Source organism: Rattus norvegicus, chromosome 9 (assembly GCF_036323735.1).
Source record: "Rattus norvegicus strain BN/NHsdMcwi chromosome 9, GRCr8, whole genome shotgun sequence".
NCBI lineage: Eukaryota > Metazoa > Chordata > Mammalia > Rodentia > Muridae > Rattus > Rattus norvegicus.
The window spans coordinates 67,084,643-67,110,051 of NC_086027.1; the positions used below are offsets into that span (position 1 = coordinate 67,084,643).

The 25,409-nt window shown below is 45.5% G+C and overlaps 1 protein-coding gene across 3 annotated transcripts in view; it reads left to right on the forward strand.

The window, feature by feature from the left end:
• The window catches only part of Aox1 (aldehyde oxidase 1), a 79,150-nt gene that overhangs the window by 10,812 nt on the left and 42,929 nt on the right, over window positions 1-25,409 (forward strand). For 2 of the 3 annotated variants that reach the window (XR_594396.4, NM_019363.4), the window contains exons 2-14: window positions 3,663-3,720; window positions 7,782-7,878; window positions 10,851-10,959; window positions 12,844-12,970; window positions 16,668-16,729; window positions 17,674-17,763; window positions 19,224-19,304; window positions 20,415-20,559; window positions 21,210-21,302; window positions 22,130-22,281; window positions 22,446-22,539; window positions 24,235-24,344; window positions 25,175-25,359. Coding sequence is in view for 2 of the 3 variants with exons in the window: in NM_019363.4 (NP_062236.3) it covers window positions 3,663-3,720; window positions 7,782-7,878; window positions 10,851-10,959; window positions 12,844-12,970; window positions 16,668-16,729; window positions 17,674-17,763; window positions 19,224-19,304; window positions 20,415-20,559; window positions 21,210-21,302; window positions 22,130-22,281; window positions 22,446-22,539; window positions 24,235-24,344; window positions 25,175-25,359 (1,403 nt within the window). In the remaining variant the exon portion in view is untranslated. The other variant, XM_039084139.2, reaches the window with a different exon arrangement.

Here is a 25,409-nt window from a genome sequence, read left to right on the forward strand (position 1 = left end):
CCCTGGCCACCTCTCCCATACCCCATGCTTCTCCTCCCCCCTACTTCTTTAAGGATGCTCCCACTCCCACCCACCCACTCTCACCTCAATGCCCTGGCATTCTCCTACACTGGGGAATCAACCCTTCACAGGACCAACTGATGCTGGACAATGCCATCCTCTGCTACGTACGTGGCTGGAGTCATGGGTCCCTCCATGTGTACTCATTGGTTAGGGGTTTAGTCCCCCGGAGTTCTGGTGGGGGCTGGTTGGTTGATACTGTTGTTCTTCCTATGGTCTTGCAAACCCCTTCATCTCCTTCAGTCTTTTCTCTAACCCCTCCATTGGGGTCTCCTTGTTCAGCTCTAACCATTATCATCTGTATCAGTAGGGCTCTGGCAGAGCCTCTCGGAGACATCCATATCAGGCTCCTGTCAGCAAGCACTTCTTGGAATCAGCAATAGTGGCTGGGCTTGGTGGCTGCATATGAGATGGATCTCCAATAGGGCAGTCTCTGGATGACCTTTTCTTCAGTCCCTGCTCCACTCTTTTTCCCTGTATTTCCTCCTGTGAGTATTTGTTCTCCCTTCTAAGAAGGACTGAAACATCCATATTTTGGTCTTCCTTCTTCTTGAGCTTCATATGATCTGTTATTTTTTTTTGTAGGTATTTCAAGCTTTTGGGCTAATATTCACTTATCAGTGAGTGCATACCGTGTGTGTTCTTTTGTAACTGGGTTACCTCACTCAGGATGATATTTTTCTAGCTCCATCCATTGCCTAAGAATTTCATGAAGTCATTGTTTTTAATAATGAGTAGTACTCCATTGTGTAGATGTACCAGATTTTCTGTATCCATTCCTCTGTTGAAGGACATCTGGGTTCTTTCTAGCTTCTGGCTATTATAAATAAGGCTGCTATGAACATAGTGGAGCATGTGTCTTTGTTATATGTTGGGGCATCTTTTGGGTATATTCCCAGGAGAGGTATAGCTGGGTCCTAAGGTCCAATTTTCTGAGGAACAGCCAGATTGATTTCCATAGTGGTTGTACCAGTTTGCAATCCCACCAACAATGAAAGAGTGTCCTCTTTCTCCACATCCTCATCAGGATCTACTGTCACCTGAATTTTTGATCTTAGCCATTCTGACTGGTGTGAGGTGGAATCTCAGGGTTGTTTTGATTTGCATTTCCCTGGTTACTAAGGATATTGAACATTTCTTTAGGTGCTTCTCAAGCCATTCAGTATTCCTTCTTAAAGTCCTCTATCATCATCTTTACATGTGATTTTAAATCCAAATCTTGCTTTCCAGTGTGTTGGGATATCCAGTATTTGCTGTGGTGGGAGAACTGGGTTCTGATGATGCCAAGTAGTCTTGGTTTCTGTTGCTTAGGTTTTTCTGCTTGCCTCTCGCATCTGGATATCTCTGATGTTAGTTGGTCTTGCTGTCTCTGACTGGACTTGTCCCTCCTGTGAGCCTGTGAGCCTGTGAGCCTGTGATCTTAGGAGTGAAAGTGCTCCTGGGACACCAGCTCTCTGCTGGCATGTTTTGGGTATGAAAGCTGTGGTACAGCCTCAGCTCTGGGTTCAGATGGAGGGGTCCTGTCCTAGGCCACCCTGTGGCTCCCGTGCCCCATGTGCTCCCGGAGTGTTTCTTCTTGGGTATCAATGGAGAGAAAGTGGGGTCCCACCTGTGGGCTGTGGGCTTAGGAGGGAGAGTGCTCCTGGAAGAGCAACTCGATACAGGCAGTTTTTGTGTCTGAGGGCTGCAGGGCAGCCCCATTCTGCTTCTATTTTCTATTTTCAAGCCATCTATCTCTCTTCTCTAACATTTGAATTTTTCCTTGCTTCAATGTCTTGGCATGCTGAGTTCTCAGAAGAAGTCGTTGCCATTCCAAGCCTCTCCCTTTCCCTCATATATTCCTATCAATTTTGAGACCATTCTTTGCTAGGGATCTTCTTTAAGGGTCTTGATCATTCATGCCTTTACTTAGCCTTTTAAATAAGCAGGAATGTCTCAAGGAGGTCATTCACAGAAGATTTTTGCACCTTTCCCAGGAGAGACAACAGGATTCTTGCCAGTCTCTGGCTTCTTTCTAAGTTCACTTCCTGTGAACTGGTTGCTTGCTCTGCCTCTTGACCTATGATTGAATTTATCTCATCCTGCTTACAATATTCAAGCAGAAAGTTCTTGGATTAATGGTGTGTGCTAGGGGAAAGCCCCACCATAACTAGAAAAAGGGTTTTCCAGTAAACACCCAATCTCAGGGTTCTCAGTGTGATCAAATATCCTTCAACAGTGTGGCAGGTATACAGGATGATCAGACTAATAGTTTAGAGTCATCCCTCCTGCAGGCTAAGCTTGCAGATGGCAGAGTGGAGGCAGGGAGTTCTGTGAGACAGCTGTTGTAATTGTGAAGGTTCCAGATGTTGAAGGCTCATGCTGGTGGTGACTGTGTGGCAGAGGGTATGCAGAGAATCATTTTCAGACACCCGAGAAGCAGAACTTGGTGACCCTGATTGCAGTGGATGGAAAGAAAGAGAAAATTAGAAATAACCCAGGTTTCAAAACCTAGATGCCCAGGCCAAGTGAGTGGGTTAGGGAAAAGAGAGACAAGGTAAGCTTGGTGAATTAGCATCAAGTTTGTCTGAAGGCCAAACTTATCCTATAGAAGGTGTGTGTGTGTGTGTGTGTGTGTGTGTGTGTGTGTGTGTGTGTGTATTACAGGTTACTCTAGAGTTTGCTTTGTCCTACTAGTGCCTGAGTAGAGTTGCAGGGGAGGGGTCAGCAATGGAATGTATGCCTTCTCTTCCTTCTTTCCCCAAAGGGCAAAGTACTACATATGGAGAAAGATGGTCAAAGTTTATATGAATATTTTAAGCAAGCCATGCTTCTTTCTGTCTGCTCTGTGAGGGCCAAAGGAATCTCAAATGCATGGGGCATGAGAGCAGAGCAGAGGATAAGCTGGGGACTGCAGTGGGGGAGGGGATAAATAGAAACAAAGTAAAAATGCCACAAATCCATTTTTTATGTGCTAACTTAAAACATTATATTTAATTTTTATTTTATGTGTATGGGTGTTTTGCTTATATATGTATGTGTGTGTAGTACATGTGTGCTAAGAACACTTTTTACGAATTTTATCAAAATAGAGGAAGCAGGGTTCCATGAGCAGCGTTCATATTTCGGTTTCTGCACCTGACTGCTTGTCAGATCAGTTGCTTGAGTGTGCCTGGCTGCATAGCCATGCGTGGCTCGCTCAGCCCATGCATTTGCTGCTTTAGTCTGGGTGTTTTGGAACTTGGTTGCCTGTGATCTCCACGTACGCAGGAAAAAAGTCTTAAGTTACTACAGCCATCCCTCAGATGCTCTGCTCTCCCAGCTGTTGTTCTCTCTGTTCCTGCTTTTCCCCTTCCTCACCCCACTGTTCAGTTCCAGTGTTTTTCCAGGAGAAGTGGACAGAGTTACTAGTGTGCCCGTGAGTGGAAACAGCCTCCACCTTAGAGAACTGGGATGATTCGGGATAAGGGACAGTTGGGGTTGGAGAGTTATCCTTTCACTTGTCTGTTGACATTTGCTTACCACAGGAGCATTACTCTCAAATCAGCAGGGCCATACTGGTGTGAACATAATGCCACATCAGCTCTCATTTCTGGGTGTATAACTATGTTTCCCTTGCACAGGTGGTAGAAAACAATGTTGATCCTGAGATGATGCTTTTACCGTACCTGAGGAAGAACCATATCCTTTGCTGTGTATTATGAGGGCATGGATTTATATGTGTTAAGTCCATGAGCCTGTGAGAGTCTGTGAGTGTATGTGTGTATATTTTGTATGTGAACATATGAGTGCATGTATATACCTGGAAGTCTGTAGCATGTCTTAATATGCATTTGTATGTTCTTGTGTGTAAGTTTGGGAGGAATATGAGTGTGTGGATGAGTGTGAATCTTTGTGTAAGCTTGTGCGAGGGTTTGTGTGTGTGTTTTTGAGATATAAGATGTTTGAGTCTGTGTGTCTGTGAGTGTTGTATGTGAGTAGATCTGTAAGTGTATTGCATGTTACTGTGGGAGAATGTGTGTGTTTGTGTGAGAGTGAGTACATGAATGTGTGCATGCTTGTAAGTGTGAATGAGTGTGAACGTATGCCAGAATGTGTTAGGTATGTGTATGAGCTTCTGTGTGTGTGTGTTTGAGTATTAGTGAGCTCTGAGTGTGTGTGCAAAATGGTCTACAAGCATGTTTGTGTGTGAGTTTGTGGGATTGTGAATATGTAAGAGTTTTTGAGTGGGTGGGGAGTGTGATCACATGTTCCAGGCCAGGAATCTGGTAGGGAAGCAGGGAGATGCCTACCACACCTTACCAAGTTTCCTGGCACAGTCAAGTAGATCAGAATAGAGTTCTCCATGCTAATGATGTATCTAGATAGACGTTGAGGGTTTAGCCAATAAGCTTCCCTCCCTATAAAGGTATTTCATCTCCGGTCTGCCCTGAGGAAGTGGTATGGGCCCATTTCCATGATGAACAATCAGTAAGTGGTTTGGAACCAAGGATTGTCTCTCTCAGGAACCACCACGGGGAGCATGGAAGAAGCTTTGTCCACACAGCCGTGCATCTGTCTCCCGCAGGAAACCGCTCCGTGCTCCGGGACTGCTCTCAACTGAGCTATCCCAGTGATTTCCAGCAGCAACGGGACACCCTAGAGCTTGGGAACCCCAGCTTAGGCCTCACCCTATGCCATTTCTCACTTGAGCTGAGGCCCCTGCCCAAGGCTGTGTTCTCCCACCCCTGAGTGGTGTGTCAGTGCTTCCCATGAGCCCGACACAGGGTAACTGCGGTCTAGAGGTTCATGTTTTCTCGGCCCAGTGGAATTCCCACACCCCAGCAGTGAGGCAGAATGCAGAGCCACAGATGCGGGCCTGTGGGTGTGTTGCATGAGTGTGCCTCATGAGTGTGCATGAATAAGTGTATGTGTGGGTGTGTGACTGGGTTTGTGTCTGAGAGAGCATTTCAGTGAGAGTGTCTGTGAATGTGTATATGTGAGTGTGCATTCTGTGTGAGAGTATATGAATCTGTGTTGTGTGAGAATGATGGCCCTTGTGTGTGTGTGTGTGTGTGTGTGTGTGTGTGTGTGTGTGTGTGTGTGTGATGTGAGAGTGTGTGAGGGGTATGTATTGTTTGAGTGTATGTAATGAATGTATGAATTTGAGAAGGTAAGTGTAACTTCGTGGATGTGTTTCGGTGTATGAGTGGTGTGTTTGAGTACGGGAGTGCATGTGTTTGAGTGAGCGTGGCAGAACATTCTCTCGACCTCTGCTTTAGCACTAATTGGATGGACTAAAGCAGAGTAGTGAGCAAAGGGAATTAAGTAGAAGGATGTTTAAAAGCATTCGTTAGGCCTCCTCTGTGATTAACAGACAGTATGCTTTATCCTCAAGGACTGATGTTTATGCCACTGGAGAAAGAAAACACCAAAGTCTTCTGAAAGCAAATGAAAAATAGAAAATTAGATTAGAAAATATGACCCTACCTGCATCTCATAGTCCGTTATGCATGAACTCCAGATTCTGGTCTTCCCTCTTCATTATATGCAAAACATGAGAGTTGTTAGTATACTTTTCCATTGGGTATAGGGAAATTCCAAGCAAGAGCATAGAGGAAACATCAGTACTTTCAGACACCTGAGTATGGCCCAGAAAGCCATTCAAGACCTTTAACCATTAGGACAACAAATACTGACTTTCCGATTAACCACAGAACCTACGTATGGTAGTTCTTAGAGTTTGGTGCAATGTGAGTGCTAGAAACCCAGAATGCAAACAGGGTAGAAGGTGGGAGTTTATTTTTAGTTCGTGTTCTCCAGGAAGCAGACACCAGAAAGTACAGTGGCACGCGAGAGTATTTTGTTAGGAGAGTTGTCCGTGTGCTAGGAGAGCCAGAGAAGGCTTGCCAGACCATTAGGTACAAGGCAAGTCTAACCTGGGAAAGAATTCAGGAAAAGTCTGAGGGGAAGGGCCAAAGTATGTACATCAAAGCCACTGGTGATGGTTAACAAGGCCACCATTTCTCATATAATACTGACTCACCAGCCACAGGGAAGGAGGTCACAGCGGGAGGAGCTTGAGGTGGCCGGTCCCATTACATCCACAAAGCAAAGAACAGTGATGAATGTGTGCATGCTGCGGGGCCATTTCCCTTCGTACAGAGTCCAGGGCCCCTCACACAGGGAATGACCCCACCTGCAATTAAGACAGGTCTGCCTGTAAGTTAACATACTCATGCTCAAGGTAGCCCTCCCCAGGCATGGCCAGAGGCCCATCTCCCAGCTGGTTCTAGAGCTCATCACATGACAACAGTAACCATGGCAAATCCTGGTACCTGTGTGTCTTCTCCACCCTGCTCAGCAGGCAACTTTCACCTGTAGAGATGTGCACGTGAGGTCCACCCTCTAGACTGGATTTCAGCAAATAGAAAATGGTCATGAGAAAGAAAGGATCCCTTGCTCCCCTGGAAGTCATAAATAATATCTATATTTGTGTCCTACTGTCCAGCAGCATCAGTGACCCCATGAAGTAACTTTTGAGCCCTACAAGCGCCCTGACTTTAAGACAGTGGTTCTGAGTCTTTGAATGAGCAGGGAGCCCACCAACTTACCAACTGTGATGGCTAGTCCCAGTTGTAACTCACTTGACTATTTCTGGAATGAACTACAATCCAAAAATGGAGGGCACACCTATAATCCAGATCCTGAGGCTGGAAGACACAGGCTTTTGATCCAGATTTGAAGCATAGAAGTTGTGAAGAGCTTAGGCCCAGGCAAGGTGGTTGTCTTAGTCAGGGTTTCTATCCCTGCACAAACATCATGACCAAGAAGCAAGTTGAGGAGGAAAGGGTTTATTCAGCTTACACTTCCACATTGCTGTTCATCACCAAAGGAAGTCAGGACAGGAACTCAAGCAGGTCAGGAAGCAGGAGCTGATGGGCAGGCCATGGAGGGATGTTACTACTGGCTTGCTTCTCCTGGCTTGCTCAGCTTGCTCTTATAGAAGCCAAGACTACCAGCCCAGGGACGGTACCACCCACATTGGACTGCCCTGCCTTCCCCCGTGATCACTATTTGAGAAAATGCCTTTCAGCTGGGTCTCATGGAGGCGTTTCCTCAAGGTAAGCTCCTTTCTCTGTGATAACTCCAGCTTGTGTCAAGTTGACACACAAAACCAGCCAGTACAGTGGTATACACCTTTAATCCCAGGAGACAGAGGCACATACGTACATAAAGTTTCCTATTGGAAACTCATTTTCTACTCTGGTCAGCTCTGTGTATGACTGAAATTAGAGGTTTATGCTGCTACAGAGTAATGAGGGAACAGATCAGAGGCGATAGATGTTCCGGCTCACAAGAAGCAGACAAATGACGTACTGTGTTTCAGCGTGACAGAAAAGTTTCACAAAGTATTTATAACATTTTGCACCGTGCATCTCATCAGAGACCTACGTGATGAGGGCAAACATCCAGGGCTTAATACCCAGTGCAAATTCTCAAATGCTCACACGCACAGACTCCTCCTTCTTCAGTCTGGCCCTCTTCTTGGCAACCTATGTCCCAGCTTCATACCAAGGATGGGTGTGAGCTGTAGCATACCAAAGGAAGCGGGAAATGGCAAGACTTAAATGGCAGCCATTGGTGAATTCACACTGGACTTTCCTATCCGTGTCTGCGACAGCGTTGCTTCCTGAGGTCAGGGCTATTCTAGAAAGAAACACAAATGTAGGAAATGTTCTCTTTGACCGAGCTCCTTCCAGTCCGACTCACGGGAACTAAGTATGGCTGTGGAGGCGGCGGCTGCGGTGCCTGCACAGTGATGATCTCACGGTACAACCCCAGCACCAAGAGCATCAGGTGGGTGCAGCGAAGCCTGCTACGCGTGAACTTTTCGTCCTTAGTTTTATTCCCTCGTTTGGTGAATGTATGGGGAACATTTACTGTGAGGAAAGAACTATGCCGAGCACTGAAGATTCCCCTGATTAACAAGAATATGAATAGATTGGAAAAATTACCCCATTCAGGGTGAAAAGAGACTGACTGACTCGTGCTGTCTGGGAAGGAGGACTGCTTTGAAATGGCGATGGAGAATTAAGCCATGCTTCATGCTCCTACAGTTGGGGCCTACTAACATCTTGCTCCCTTGCATGCATTCTCTCTCTGAAAGCCAGATAGCTCTGCTCCAAGGAAGAATTAGATGGCACCACACTCCTACTTCAAACCACCGTGGTTTCCTATTTCGTTTACATTGTCCATTTGCCTTCAATGCACTGCTGTTTCGCAAAGTTAACGATGCCTCTGTCCTCTCTCCCCTGTTCTTCTGGGACTCCACTCATGCATTTGTTAAAGCACTTTTCCTTATTTCCCACATTCCGGGTGAAGACTTGGGTCTGAGTAGAAGCCAGGGCTCTGCTATGCCTGCATTCCCTGAGAAACCTCTCCCAGTTCGTCAGCAATTTAGAATACTGAAAGTTCCTTTTTGGTCTCCTCTCTTACCTTCTAGGCATCACGAGATCTTTGGCAGCCATGTTGCCTTATTCTTAGCCCCTAACATGATAACATTATACTCAATGAAAGCCTAGAGTTTTCCCTCAGTTCCGTCCATTCTGTTCTTTGTTACAGTACTTGGACCTGGGACAATTCTTTCAGTTTCTTCCTCACCTCCACTTTGAGCCACTGCCCCCAACCCCAAGCACCCAGGGCACATTGATGGGGAAGAGTCCAGCTTTGTGTTTTAACCCTTTATTTGCATCCACATGGACCATTAATGGTGTGCTGACATAACCTTCTGGTTTCGCCTTCCTTTCTCCTATATAAGTCAGACTCTTCATTTCCCTTACATTTCAGAGACAGCAACCGCATCTTAGGGCTGAGAGCAAGTGTTCATATATCTCCTCTCTTATTAGGATTTGACACTTAATAGAGTATAGTGGTTTTAAGTGTCTCCGTGTTTAGGATGAGTTTGTTTTATACATGTATATGATGTTTTAATTTAATTCTTTCAGAATTTCATACATGTATACCCTTTATCATCATCGTTCTCCCACTTCTTCTCCCCTGATTCCTGGACACACCCCACTCCCATTTCATGTCTTTTTTTTTATAACCCACTGAATCCAGTTTGTGCAACCCATGTCCTCATGGGTGTGGGGGCCATCCCCTGGAGCACATCACAGAGAGCACCCTAAAGAAAACCGAGTCACCCTCCACCTGCAGCCACCAACTGCAATGGCTCCTGAAGAGATGACTAATTATTTAGTATGACTTTGTAGCTTTTCTGGCTTATTTTGGTTTTAAAGCAAGATGGTCGTACAGTATGTCACATTTAGACTCTGTGGTTGAGTGCATGTTCAAACTCACTGTCCCTGTGAAACCTTCCTTGGCACTTGCTTGCTACCTGAGTTCTGCCTGATTCTAGGTCGTAGCAGCCTCCCACATCCACTGTGCTTCACCTCTGCTGACTTTCCTTGTCTCCTCTTCGTAGACGTCTAGCTCATTTCCACTTCAGGACCTACACATGTGCTATCCATCTGCCATTCATGTTGAACTCCTTCAGATCATCCAGAGTTTGGCAGAAGCATTCATACTCTCATCTCTCCCTGATTCCCCACACACGTCAAATCCCCCCTCTCCACACGAACCATTCATTTATCCACAGTCCTTCTCATGGTCTCAGTGACCTTTCAGTCGTCTGTCTTCCCTGGCTAGAAGGTACACGCTCCTGGGATTGTTCTGTCTCTGTTCACTAGTGAGTGTCAGTCCCTGAGCTCCTTCCAGCACATAGAGCACACAGTCACCAGATTCCTGCATTTACTTATCAGTGAGGGACACCTTTTCTTTTTCTTTTTTCTTTTTTGCTTTTATCCTATGGAAGCAAACTTTATGTTCTGCTTGAACATGCAAATTTTTCTTAAATTTTCATGAATACTTTTCAAATAATAGATGCAGTTTTAACAGCTTTGGGTTTTACATCATTTTGAAACATCAAAACCAACCCCCAAATAGGGGATTCTTTTTAGCATTCATCAGTGAACTGTCTTATAGGTAATGTTTTGTCCATGACCATCTTCTTATGATATATCTACAAAGGTGTAATTGCAGAGTTAATGAGCATGTGAATTTTAAAATTATTTTTACGTCTTCTAAATGAACTGTCTCCCAGAAGAACTCCAAGAGTGCATATTTGCACTGTTACGAGTGGTAGGAGTCCCGTTTCCCCGGGCCTTTATAAATGATGGACATTATGATTTTTGAAAATACTTATGATTTTATTTGATAAAATGGTGTTTCCAGATGATTATGGGCTTTGAATATTTCCTCTTGTGTCTATTGCCCGTCTGTGGTTGTGTTTACTAAGTGAGAACATTTTAAGGGTTATGTTGGACTGGGCATTTTGAGCAGTAGCGCTGTGGGGTGGACGAGCTCTTTACCTGACACCCTTTCTTCCTTTGAAGAGCAGTAGGAAGCTCACGTCATTGCCCAGCAGCCTTGGCCTAGCTCCACCCGCAGGATGGAAGCAGCTTAAGGTTCATGGCCGGTTATGTGCAATTAGAGAGTGTCAGCCCCGATCTGGAAGGAAAATAATTAAGTTGGTTGGAGCTGTTCAGAAATTGGAATTAATTCCGATTTTAATTCCGCCACCAGCACTCCAGCTGTGACCTTGAATAGATCACTCTGATTTTCAGATGCTGTGTCTATAAAATGTGCTGAGGAGGAAACACAGATAAAGAGCCATCACTCCTAACCCGCCTCCCGGAGGCGCCCAGGGGTGCTCAGTCCTCTCTCCCACCCACGTCCTGTAATTTGTGTTTCTCTTTTGCATTCTGAAGGCATCATCCTGTCAATGCCTGTCTGACCCCCATCTGCTCTCTGTACGGTACAGCAGTCACCACAGTAGAGGGCATAGGCAACACCAGGACCAGACTTCATCCTGTTCAGGTGAGGGTGCCCTGCTCCCGTAAGGGGACTTGGAGTTATGAAGAGTAGGAAGTCTGGCCTGGGCTGCTTGGTCACTCAGAACAGTTAAAGCTCAGCTAGGGCTGAGAGTTAAGATGGGATGTTGGGATACGTGAGTGACTGGCTTCTTGGGAACACGTTTTGGAAGACTAGAAGACGCCCTTCTCAAGGAATTGCTGGTGTGACCTGCTTCGTTCCCTCTGTGTTCTGATTAGAGGGATGGTCCGTCCTGTGTCTCCAAACCCAGAGGTGCAGCGACCCAGACACATGCAATTCGGAGGTTGTTATTGGAAAGTGGAAAGTAACTTGATTTAAAGGCTGAACTGACAATATTGCACACACATCAGCCCCAAAAGATGTGTTGAACTTGGATTTGTCCGAGGGCAAGCTCTGCCCACAGAGTCTGCAGCTTTTCTCACAGCAGTGCCTTTCTGAGGGCTGTCTTCAGACCTAGACCCCTTCGGTGGATGTGCTTCTCCATGTATGGGATAAGCACACCCAACACACCCTGTCCTGACCTAGTTATTGAGGACACATGTGAGCAGTGGGTAGAAGATGGGAGCCATGTAGAAAAGAGACAAACTTCACGTTCTGTAGGTGTGATAAACAGCTTGGTTTTAATATTTTGAAACCCATTAAGCTAACAGAAGGGGATGCTACCTGGACACCCTGTGAGACTTGCCCTCACACAGGCAAAGAGGCCCTTTTCATTTTCAACGGACACTGGGCTCTCACTGGGTCAGTGCTGCTGTGAGACAGTAGCCAGAATGCAATTCTCTCTTGGAAGCCAGACTCCAAAGAGAAAATGGTCGGGATGAAAAGATTCAGAAGAAATAGAGGCAATGCTTCTCTGGGTTCTGGTGCATTGTAAACTACTGCATGCTAGAGCATTAACAGCTGTGGGAAGATCAACTCATTCGTAATACACTGAGTGTTCGTGCCTGTGTGTAGTCCATGTTTTCAAGTGGAATATTATTTGGTCATTTCTTCTACTTCCCCTCACTGCATGTTGAGAAGTCTTTAAAAGACAACAGTTTTATTTCGCCCTGATACTCTAAGTCAGTTGAGCTGGTGGGTTACTGGGGCAGGACTGGTGAGAGGCTCAGGAATATATATCTTTATATATTAAGGGAAATTATTGGAAAGACTTACAGACTGCAGTTCAACTCACCCAACAATGGGCAGCTGTGGGTGGAAAGTCCAAGAATCCAGTAGTTGCTTGATCCCATGAGGCTGGGCGTTTCAGCTGATCTTCTGTAGAAGCTGGGATACTTATGCAGAAGTAGGTTCCAAGAGATGAGCTGTCAAGTAAGCGCCAGCAGGCAAAGAAGAATCTTCCTTTGTGCATCCTCCTTCTGTAGACCATGTGGCCCAGATTAAAGGTGTGGACCACCACGTCTGGATCTAAGCTGCTTGGAACTTGCTCTGTCCCAGGCTGGCCTTGATCTCAGAGATCTGCTTGTTTTCGTCTCCTGGGAATAAAGGTGTGCACCACCTTGCCTGGGCCTAAGCTTTTCATGGCTACTCTGTCTCAAAATCAGGATCAAAAATACGTGTCTCTCAGCCTCAAGATCTGGATCACAGGGTGCGCCCTCCATTTCTGGATGGTAGTTCATTCCAGAAATAGTCATGTTGACAACTGGGAATAACCATCAGAAATGATAAACTGATTCTTCAAGGGCTCAGAAACCAGTGTCTTAAAGTCAGGCAGCTCAGAAGGCTCAAAAGTCAGACTGACCAGCCCAAAGGAGATGAGTTGAAGGCTTTTGGGAGGTCTTCTCTCCAAATTCAGTGAATGCAAACATGTCCTGTGGAAGTTGCTTTGATGCTTTAGGCCTGGATTTCTAACCTTGCTGTGCTTTCCAGGAGAGGATCGCCAAGTGTCACGGCACCCAGTGTGGGTTCTGTACCCCTGGGATGGTGATGTCCATGTATGCTCTGCTCAGGAACCACCCAGAGCCCTCTCTAGATCAGTTAACTGATGCCCTTGGGGGTAAGTATGGTTTTATTTTTAAGTGATAGTGACAGTAATAATTGGACACCTACCATATGCCGTGTGCTAAATTAAATGCTGTTTGGCAATTAGTTAAATAATGTTTTAAGATAGTTGCCATTATCTTCAATTCATAGATGAAGAAGTTGAGATTTAGAGAGATTTATTATACATTATCCCACCTGGGGAAGAGTTGATCTCTTGAAGTCAACCTGCAAACCAGATCTGCACATTGTGTTTGACTGACAGATTGCTTGAGCCTCCTCCTCTCTCTCCACATTGTTCTCTTGTTTTCTCCAAACAGAAAGCTGGGTTATTCGTCCACCCTGGGGAAGACCTTTAATGTCTGAGTGCTGCACTGTCCCCGCTGTTTCCCATTGTGGGGTCCTAGGAAAGAGGCGTGACTCTGGAGAATCTCCTCCCACCCCACAAACCTGGTCTCAGCCCTCATCCTGGAGAGATCAAATGGGTAGTGTCAGGAAGGGCAGGAAGGGATTTACATTTTTGGTGGGATTGTACTGGGGGTGGGGGAGGGAGAGTGAATGTCTCCTAACCCTGCTTTCGGGGACACTGGCTTTAAATAGTGGGCACAGTGCAAGGGGCAGGGGACCACACAGCTGGGCCTCCGTGTTGCCTCCCCACGCTGACAAGGAGGCTGCTGTGACTCGGGTAATCTCCACTGACTCACCAGAGGTTTGTCTATCAGCTGTGAGCCTGGGATTCCGTCTCAGGAGATGGCTGCTTCTTAACCTGGCAGGTTCATTCCCGGCTGTCTGTCTGTAGGGCTCTACTGTTCTTGGGAGTTATTGGACAATAGCAGAAAACTTCTAGGCCCCACTTCAAGAGTCTGGACAGGATATTTGGAACCGTCCCTGTAACTCTTAAAAATGGTTAGTTGTCTTGGTAGGCTTGAAGGGAGAGGAATAACAGCTTTGGACAAACACTGTAAAGCACAGCACACAGGCGTGGACAGTGGATCAGGAATCTCACTCAAGTGTAGGGCAAAGGAGACAGACTGAAGTGAGGCAGAGATGGCAGGTGTCATCCTGGGTCTAGTTACCATCAGCGTCAGCAAGCCCAGGTGAAGAGTCAGTGATCTTTAGCAAAAGCAGCGTCTAAGTCCAGAAGCCCGCACTGCAGTGGATACTCATTGTAATGACACCTTTCCACTCTGAGCCGTGACTCCAAATTCAATTCTCTCTCTCTCTCTCCCTCTCTCCCTCCCTCCCTCCCTCCCTCTCTCTCTCTCTCTCTCTCTCTCTCTCTCTCTCTCTGTGTGTGTGTGTGTGTGTGTGTGTGTGTGTGTGTGCGCGCGCGAGTGCACATGCGTTCGCGTGAGTGCTCATCGATAAGGCTCTGAACAAGTTTTAAGCGTTAGAAGGTCCTTGAGCTCAGAAATGTCCCCCGGTGAAACGCTCCCTGGCTCTATTTGTCTTTGTCTCTGACCTCTTTTATCTCTGCTCAGAATAGAGTCTAAAGCTCTCATGTTGACTTCCTCTATGAAATGCTTCCAGGGCTCTCACAGGAAACTCAGGTTCAAAGGAGTAACATAGCACCTAACCTGGGTCCTGCCTGATTTCCTAGAGGTCACATCACTGCATTATGGCTGTAAATACTGACAAAGGATTCTTGAATATTAGAATTCGTAAGACATGGGTGGGAAATGTATAAATAATGAAGATTTGGGACCAGTCACTATAGACTTGATCTTGTGTTGTTTCTAAAATACGATCTCAGGGGCTCGGGGATGGCTGTCAGTCTGTCAGTAAAGGGTTTATGATGAGGACCTGAGTTTTGATTCCTACCACCCACGTGAGAGTCGGGAGTGATGGTGTATAAGCGCTGGGCTGGTTGGGGAAGCATGCATCAGACACAGGAGGATCAGCAAACTCATTGGCCAGCCTGCCTGGTAGAATTGATAAATGCCAGGGTCAGTGAGAGACCCTGTCTCAAAAATAATGTGGAGAGCAATTGAGCAAGATACCCAGTGTCCACCTCTGGCCTGCCCACATACTGTACATACCAACAGGAAGACACACTCTCACACACACACACACACACACACACACACACACACACGTAAAATATGATCTCATATTGGGGGTGGAGTAAGAACACAGAGCCACTGTAAGAAAAGCACTGACCAAGCATTTATGGTAAACAATGTTGTGTTTAGCTGTCTCCCAACTTCAGAAGCTGCTTACCTTTACTTTACTGTTACAGAGTAACTGTTCTATCAACTGAAACTTCCTTCCGTGTCTCTCTTTATTTCCTTCACTCTGCCTCTGTCAAAAACTGATAGTAAGTATTAATAAGGAGGAGAATCTTTCTTAAAAGGGAGGGGGAGGGGAGAAAATCCTGCCACTTGTGAGAAGCCTCGGCTGATTCTGACAGACTTCAAATTGTCAGTTAAGGAGACTAGTCCTGAAAACCCGGCAAGTCCAGGCAACCAATTACTAATAGAAAAACCCCAGGTTCCAGCCTTCACACCCAGGTAATGGACTGTCCCAGTCACTGACCTGAAGCAAGGACAATGGGTTGACAGCAGTTTCCAGACTTCCTCTGCTACTTCCTCAGTAACAGCTCATGGAGCTTCCCAGCAAGTCTCCAGCCTCCACACCTGGTAATGGAATGTCCATAGAGATGGACCAAACAGATGATTAACATAGAGATCACCTAACTCTGAATTCCCTAATGGGCTTAAGTCAAGTCTGCAAGCTCACTTGGGTCTCTCTCGGTAATGGGAGACACCAGCATGCTGGACTTCTTCAGAATAAAACACTCTTTGCATTTACATACTGTTTGAGTTCAAGGTATCATTCTCCAGGGAATTGTGGACTCTTACACTTGTAACATCATGTAGGGACCATAGCACTTTATGCTAATTGAAACAAGTCAGACTCAGGAGAATAAACATTGTATCCTCCTGCTTATACATGGAACCTGAAATAGTCCAGTCTGTAGACGTAGGGAATAGACTTGTGATGGAATAGCAATTATCTCAGGTGGGAGAAGAAGAAAATGAGAAATTATAGCTCAAGGGTTACAAAGTTTGTTATGCAAATTGAATAAGTCCAATAAATTCAACTTGGTTCCTACAGCTACCAATACTGTGTTATATATTAAACAGTCGCTGAGATGGTAGATAGTTTGTAAAATACCTTCTTTCTGGTGAATGATTAAAGAAATGGATGGCATGAGGAGGCCTAGGGTGGTGGGAAAGCTCAGGGTATTGGCTGTGGGGTTGGATCCCCAGGTGCACACTTACCTCTGCATATCCCAATCGCTGATCAGTCAGTTGATTAGACAAATATGGATTTGTATGTCAGTGACATCTCAATAAAGTGGCCATTGTTTTCTTTAAGTTCCCTTCTTGACTATAATTACAGAATAAGTTTTCTTTAAATGATTGCGTCATTTGACCATCTGTCACAAGAAGTGGGTAGGTATAAGCTGTATTTACAGAGAGTAAGTACAGAAGGGTGAGATGTTTGACCACACTTCAGGACTCTTGACTAAATATCCCAAGATGTTGATGCAAAGATGAAAATTCAGACACAAGATTTCAAAATTAAGACATCAAACGGAGCTTTCTTGGAATCTCTGTTTAGGCATGCTTCCTGGTGTCATTCACTTGACGTTCCTCGCCTCTGCCTGGGGCACTTGAGCGATAACTGAGCTGTTTCTGTCTCTTCAGGGAATCTGTGCCGCTGTACCGGATACAGGCCCATAATTGACGCTTGCAAGACTTTCTGTAGAGTAAGTAGAAAGGAGAACATGATCAAATGTATTTCCCCCAACAGCTATTTCTACTAATACAGGACCACTTCTTAGCACAAGGTCTACAATTCCTGTGTGGTATTCTTGGCAGAAGGCTCAACCTCCTTGCCCGGAGAGTCAAATTGTGAGCATCTGAGCAGTTTGACATTGGCTACAAGTCATTCTTTCCAAGAAGCTGTTCCTGATCTGTCTGCCTAAGTTAGGGACCCTGCCTGGGGCCCTCTGTAACCCTCTGTGAACATGATATGTGTCTGCGTGTGACATAAGTTGTCTCTGAGCCATTCCATGTTTTTACTGGATTGGCTGCTTGATGGTGGAGGCTGTCCATGTCCAAGGCACAGTCACCACATACTAATTAGTAGACACTCAATCATTAATATTAATAGAACCAATAAACAAAAGCCTTATGAAAAACATTGCTTTCTTTTACTTTGGTTTCAAATCACCATACAAAGTAACAGGCTTCCCTGTAGCATTTAAAACACATTCAGTCATACCTGGTCCTCCCCCACCACCAGAAGATCATTTCTGCAAGGTGAACTATGGAATCATACTTCAGATCAGATCAGAATAAGGTGATGATCTTGTTAATATTATTAGTGGTGTTTAAAATATTGTTAGTGTTAGTAAAGCAGTGGCTGATGTTCATTGCTACATGGCAGGATTATCTGTCGAGACCTTTATAAACTTCACTAAGCAACCACTGGTATTCAGAATTTCATGGAAACTTAGGTTTTCAGGAAAGCTAGCTTGGATGTGCTGAAATATAAATGGCTTTCTTTTATGACACCTTACAACATTGGTTCTATAGTTTCTACTGTAGGCACCCAGTTAACAATAGAATCCCCCATGGAATTCTGATTGACTTGGTTTTTTTGTTTATTTATTTGTTTGTTTGGTGTGTGTGTGTGTTTCTCCCATAGGCTTCTGGTTGCTGTGAAAGTAAAGAAAATGGGGTGTGCTGTTTGGATCAAGGAATAAATGGATCGGCAGAATTTCAGGAAGGAGATGAGGTCAGTGCACAGCGAGATTGTTGTGAAGTTATTCAAAATGTGAGAGGCAGCTGACGTCATCTTCAGGAGAACTAGTGGTTACCCAGGTCGATGAATTTGACTGCGTCAGCATGTTCCCCCTGTCATGCTCACTGTCTCCTTATATTCTAAAAATTCAACCTACAAGAGAACTGGGTATGGAGAAAGGGGAGCTGACAGTCCTGTGGTATAGTTGGATTGGAGGGGTGGCCTCTCGGTGTCCTGTAACACTGTGGAGTAATCGTGTTTGACAGTTCGTGTCTGAGACACCAGATGCTAAGCAATAACCTGATCTCGTCCCGTACATACACGGTGGTGCTGCTCTGCCCACAAACAGAGGCAGTCGTTCCGCCAACTGGAAGCAGAGACTCTGTGTTATAAATCTATCACATGGACTTCGTTTTCAACAGGGCCAAGTGGAGACAGAGGTGGAAGACCAAGCACAGGAGAGGTGGCAACGTTGACTCTCCCTTAAGTTCTCAATGTCTGGTTGCTCCCACCTGTCTCCCCCACTGTCTCCAAACCTGACGGAGAATGTTGATGGAGCTGCTGGGTGCAGAGGCCCACTGACACCTGCACAGTTATTAGATGTCAGGTCTACATGACAGTCCTTGGCAGGGAGCCAGAGTCATAGCTGATCAGCGTCTTTTTGTCTATCTTCTTTTGTGGGAAGATGAGGTCATGCAAAGCCCATTCTGTCCTCAAATTTATCCCTTAATTCCTTATGATATGCCTGCCTCTGTTTCCTAAGGTCCATGATTATAGGCCTGTGCCACCATATCTGGGTTGTCTGGCCATCTTCCAGTCTCAGCCCACAAAAAAAAATTTAAAGGAGAGGTGCTTGACAATAATATAATATAGTAATCACCCCTTATCAACCATTTTCCTTCCTGTAATCCGAGTTACCTATGCTCAGCCATATTCTGAAAATAAGTGGGAAATTCCCAGAAATGGTTTACGTTTCAAATTACAGGCCACTGTGAATAGCATAATGAATTCCCACTATGCTCTTCCCTGTCTCACTTGGAACGTGAGCCACCGTTTTGTCCAGTGCATCCACGGGGCATGCGTTACCTGCCCATCTGTCACTAGGTAGTTGTCATGGCTGTCAGGCTCACTAGCACAGTAATGCAGTGCTGTGTTCAAACAACCATTACTTAATAACGATTCCGGAGGCAAGTAAGGGATGCTGGTAATTGAGATATGCCGACGAGTAATTATAGAGTCCTTTTTTAAAAGTGAAGAGACAGGAGGTAGGGTTTAGTACTAGAGTACGTTGCTAAGATTTATATTAAGAATGATTTTTTTAAAAAATGCACTGTGTGGAAAAGTCTAAAGTCCAACCTGTCTGTGGTTTTGGATGCCCACAGAGGCTGTGACAGGGATCTCTCCTGAGAATAAGGGGGTACTGTGAGAACTTCTGTCATTTTCTCTTTTCAAAGACAAGTCCAGAACTGTTCTCGGAAAAGGAATTTCAGCCACTGGACCCAACCCAAGAGCTGATATTTCCTCCAGAGCTAATGGTAAGGAAGGCACTTGCTCACCTGGAGGAACTCATGGTGAGATGTCAGGAGGGGCCTTTTCAAAAACCTCACAGAGCAGCTCTCAGATCTCCTCAGAGACACTGTGCAGGGCAGAGAAGTTAAAGCAGATAGTCACAGCTTGTCAAAGTGTGGAGAATAATTATCTGAGGAGTGCTCAGCGTGAATGGGACCACTGTATCATACACCCCACCCCCAAGACTCGGGGTCCTTAGAGAAAGGGGGTGGAAGAGAAAGAGCATCTTCTGGACATGACAGAACCACTGCATTCATAAAATCACTGTTTGCACAAGAACAAACCAGTCAACATCCCACATGGAGAGCTGAGAGGCCCACGACCCTACCCTTACCCACATACTATGAATAGTAAAATGCTGTAGGGGAGGGACGGTCAGTTTTCTTCAAGGGTATGACCTAGGTTGATCACACCCATGAATATATGAATCGCACACATTGTACTTAGTAGGATTTGAAAAAAAGGAGAAAATAAAGTTCCGAGGAGTCGGGGGAGAGCGAGAGGGTGGAAGGTGAATATTGGAGGAATTAGGGGAGGAAAGGGGGTAATTTAATAACAGTGTATTACATTCATATATAAGATTCTCAAAGAATTAATAAAATATTACCCCCCCCAACCCTGATGGGCAAATAGCCGCCAGGCAGTCATCTGTCACCTTCACCTCAGCATCCAGGACGTGTGGGCCGAGGATGAAGTGGAGAGTGCAGCTACCATGAACTTGGGAGGACGTCATCAACCACAGCTGATGATGTCTGTCTCTTAAGTCACAGACATGCAATCAGTGTCCTTCCATATCAGTTTGTTTCCCCTTCCCACTTACGTGCAAGTTCATTTTCCTGACGGATGATTTGGCAAAATCGAGCACGTTGCTATGTCAGCGAACATCAGAACGAGTTTCTGGGAGATATCAGAGCCCATGGGAGCTGTCTCCATGTATAAACTCTCAGACCTTAACCATGAACCCTGACTAGTTTAGCTCACGGAATTTAGTTTCTAGGAGATTTCCTTTCTCTAGAGTGAAAACAGAAGGGGATTTCGTCACAAGCTCTCTCAAATCCCTGTTGTATTTTCAATAGAGAATAGCCGAGAAACAGCCACCAAAGACCAGAGTGTTCTACAGTAATAGAATGACATGGATCTCCCCGGTGACCCTGGAGGAACTTGTGGAAGCTAAGTTCAAGTATCCTGGGGCCCCCATTGTCATGGGGTACACCTCTGTGGGTATGTAGACTCTTCCTGGGATATTTTATGAGAGATCAAGTTCAACACATTGATGTCAGGAAAATGTCAAGAAACTTTTTTCGAGAAATGTTACAGCATTAGGTATCTGCCCGCCCTGTGCCTCACTGGAGCAGAGGGGGGGCTTGCTGGCCCCATGGTAAGCCAGCATCAGGGATATCCTACGCCTCACTGGAACAGAGCAGGGCTTGGAGGTCCTAAGGTAAACCAGCATCAGGGTGCAGGTATCCTGGCCTTCCGTCTGGGTACCACATTGGCCCTCATCCTGAAACTGCTCCGTCTATCCTCTCTGGATGGCTTCTCAGTCGCTATGGCCTATTTTATCTAAACAGCAGTTTTGGAACCTTCGCCTTTCCCACCTAGGTCTGGTGTGGCTGTCCATCTCCTTGCAAGGCCTCCAGGATCTTCTCCAAGGGAAATCTGAGGGTGCCATATTGCACAAGTTTTAGAGCTACCGATTCCAAAGACTCTTTAAATTTAATCAGCCACTGTCTCTGCTTGTGGTTTGCAATAAACAGACCAATAAAAGGAAACAACTTCCATATGTCCGAAGACATTGGTTTAATCATAATCCAAAATAGAGTCATTAGCGTCTTTTGTTCTAATCTTCTGTCTCTCCCACAATCCCTTAGGGCCTGAAGTAAAGTTTAAAGGTGTCTTCCACCCCATCATAATTTCTCCTGACAGAATTGAAGAGCTGAGTATCATAAACCAGACTGGGGATGGTGAGTTCTTAGATCTCTTTTTCCTATGGAAATGCACTCACCAGGTTAGCTGTTTAGTCTGACAGAGCGACAGGCGAGAGTCCTTTCTAGTCACAAGTCACAGCTTCTCTTCAGACGGAATGGTGAAGATTCTCAAAGTTCCACTAGATACTGTCTGAGAAGTCGGATTTTCACGGAGAAACTTTCATATGTGCAGGATCAGGGAGACTATTCAAGAGAGAGTCTGTGCCTTGAGTGCAGAACAAAAGGTGGAGATGCCTGAGGGGCCACTGCTCTCCAGAGCGCAGCAGAGGGAAAGGGGTGTGTGCTAAGCTGCTACAGTCCAACCTTTTCGTTCCTGTGAAGGAAATTGGTTTAATGAAGTGAGAAGCAGCAGTCACTGTGGTGTGGGTTTTGAATAAAGCTCTGAAATCCAGTCCTTGGCTATGGAATATGGCATCTCTAAGGTCTTAGGAAGGTGACTGAACTGGATCTCAGTTTTGTGACTGAAATGACCCTATTCGTACCTCATGGTTTGTTTTTAATTCATGAAGTCTTTTTTAAAGCTATCAGTGCAATGTGATAAATTCACTTCAAAGAATCTAGCTTTCATGATCTCACCACTAACTCCACCATTAACCCTACCACACATCACTACCATTGCCACAACCACCTCCATTGCCATCAATGTCTCTGCCATGGTCATTTGTCACCACTGTCAACACCGTGTCACCACTAGCTCTGATAGGTGCAATCGCATGCATCCAATATAAAGATTCCATGCCTGTAGCTTTGGTCTAACGTTTTGAGGCCATTGGTGGCATTACTCACACAAGGCGTCACTTCAGGGCTGACCCTGGGTGCTGGCCTCAGCCTGGACCAGGTGAAGGACATTCTCACTGACGTGGTCCAGAAGCTTCCAGAAGAGACGACACAGACATACCGTGCGCTCCTGAAGCACCTGAGAACTCTGGCTGGCTCTCAGATCAGGAATATGGCTGTATGTATTTGACAAGGAACCTCAGGCACTCTTGTCTCGGGTGACTCCTTTCTATTCTTTAAAGCAAACAAAGAGAACCGCTTTCTAAAGCAGGATGGAAACCCTTGTCTTTGATGTGCTTATGCTGTGTGACTATGTAACAAGTAAAAGTAACTTTTTAAAAGTCTTTAGGGGGCCACATCGTGAGCAGACATCTGGACTCGGATCTGAATCCCCTTCTGGCTGTGGGTAATTGTACCCTCAACTTACTATCCAAAGGTAAACAGCAGTTTCTGTTGGGAGGAGGAGGAGGGCAGTATTATAACCTTGGTCTGTTCCTGGCACCTCTGGGGAGGCAGAAAGTTCAGTTTGGAAAACAACTCTTCACTGTAATAATAAGTTCCTTTACCTTTTTGAGACTGAAAAAGTTGGTCAGTCTGTCATAAAACTCTCTGCTAGTCAGTCTCTCCATCTGTTTCTTCTTGAGACCTTACTCTATCAGGGGACCATATGGTTTGACCTTGAGACCTGATGTTGTAGTTACAAATGCGTTTGGCTGCATTTATACCTATCCTGGGATTCATGTAGCCCATTGGCTGTAGGTTACACACGTCTGCTAGGTGTTTTCTTACCCTACATTAGACATTGTGCTGGTTAGTGTCCAATTGTGAGTTGATCATTGGAAAAGACCAAAGGTCCTGAGAGCCACTGAGCCCCTCAGTTGGAGACGCTCCACCATGACACCAGGTGTTTGACTCACACCCTGCTTTGGACTTGTACTAAGCTGATCTTCATTGAATACGCACAGATCTTTTCCAACTGGATGATCATGGACTTCCTGCTTATTTATGTTCTTGTGTGTTATTTTTGAAATTCAGTGCAGGGATTTTGTTTTTCTTACACCAATTTGTCTAATAATTATTAGGAAATTCTTATTACTTGGACCTCTACAAATATATGGAGATTACTTTTACAGATATGACCTAGCTTTCATATATATGTATATATATATATATGTATATATATATGTATATATATATATATATATATATATATATCACTCCTCATAGCATCTAAACCACTGAATAATCTTAAGGAGGAAGATTTAAATTCAGGGTATCAATTTAAGTGGCACACCTTTTTAAAAACTCCTGCCGTGAGAGGTAAGGTTAGATGAGAGAATACAAATACAAAAGGTTTTTTAGACTTTTTTTCCTCCCAAATTATATTTTACTATGGCTTTAAACTACTCCTGCCTCCAGTCCACTGACCAAGACTGAAATCCTTTAGATGCTGTAGATGGGATATAACTAAATAAAGTAGCATTTGCTGGTGCACAAAGCTCAAGTTCACTCAAAGGTTGTTTTTATAATTCACCCCTGTAGATAATAGGGCTCCTGGTTATAGAGAAAAATGAAATGGTTATGAATTGACTTGATCAGATATCAAAAGGGATATTAATATCTACTCCCTGGTAGCAAAGTCCTAAGCCAACTCTACCATTGGGAAGGAGACTGCTAACTAAGGCCTCTCTGTTCTTTAGGAAACTCTGGTATATTTTCATCTGCAAGCAAGCATATAAGACAAAAGGAGGGAGGAGGGCTAGGCTGGAAGAAACATCGAAAGATGCTGTCAGAGAAGACACGTGTGCGCGCGCGCACACACACACGCGCGCGCGCGCACACTCACACACACACGCGCGCGCACACACACTCACGCACACACACGCGCGCGCGCACACACTCACACACACGCGCGCGCGCACACACTCACGCACACACACGCGCGCGCGCACACTCACACACACAGGTGCGCGCACACACTCACACACACACACACACACGCGCGCGCGCGCACACACTCATGCGCACGGACACACAGTCACCACGGCCACCTCCACTGCCACCCCACAACAACCAATAGAATCACTCCTCAAGTTTGTTCAAGAGATTGAAAGTGTCCTTTTGTCCACAGATGGAAAACGGCAGATCCCTTTAAGTGAGCAGTTTCTCCGCAAGTGTCCTGACTCGGATCTTAAGCCTCAGGAAGTCTTGGTCTCAGTGAACATCCCCTGTTCCAGGAAGGCAAGGATGGCCCTTCCTCTCCACTTCCCAGTTCCCCTATCAGTCTGAGTAGGCTCACCCAGGAAGTGACAGAGGTCTCTCTTCAAGGGGGACATGTGCACCACAGTCACTGTCACCCTTCTGAGCAGTCTCCTGCCATTTCTAGAGCTAGGATACCTTCTCTCTTCCTCTGCCCCATGGTCTAAATTACTTTTAAACAGAGTTTTAATATACCCTTTGTCCTTCCAAACTTACTCCCTGAGTGAGACAGGTCTTCCTAGATCCTGGGCCTGAAAGGAGCTTAAAAAAAAAAAGACATTTGCAGTGGAATATAGAGGGAGAAAGCATGGGGTTGGGAGATGGTTAGACTGAGGCTTGAGTTCTGGTTTCAATATGAACTAATTACTGAATCACCTCAAGCCCAAGGTGGCTCCTCATTTGAACAGTGGTAGAATCAGACTACCTCACGAGATGTGGTGATTAGGAGTCTGTCATCCTGAAGAACCACCCACTCATGGCTCAAACAATGGAGACTGGCTTTCTGGGAACTCCAACAATGAGGTGTCAGCGGGGACGGTGGCTTCTTTTGAGGCCTTGGACCTTGATGTTCATCCCCATCTTCTGCCTTTTCATGTCTATGTCTGATGTTTCTTTTCTTAAAATGACACCAGGCAGTTTGAATTCAGGCCCTGGCTGGTAATCTCTTTCATTTAGCGCTTTGAACACCTTGTTCCCAAGTACCAGAGTCCTGGTTTAAACCCAGGGCCCATAAACAGAAGATATGCTAACATCAAATCACGCCCTGCAGCAGAGGTCTTTCAGGGGAGTTCTGTTTGTGCCCGTTTCCTCAGTGGGAGTTTGTGTCAGCCTTCCGACAAGCCCAGAGACAGCAGAATGCACTAGCGATTGTCAACTCTGGAATGAGAGTCCTTTTTAGAGAAGGAGGTGGCGTCATTAAAGAGTTATCCATTTTGTATGGAGGTGTCGGTCCAACCACCATCGGTGCCAAGAACTCCTGTCAGAAACTCATTGGAAGGTAAGACATTGTGTTCTTAGCTTCCAGGCCACAGAGCAACCTGCCCGGTG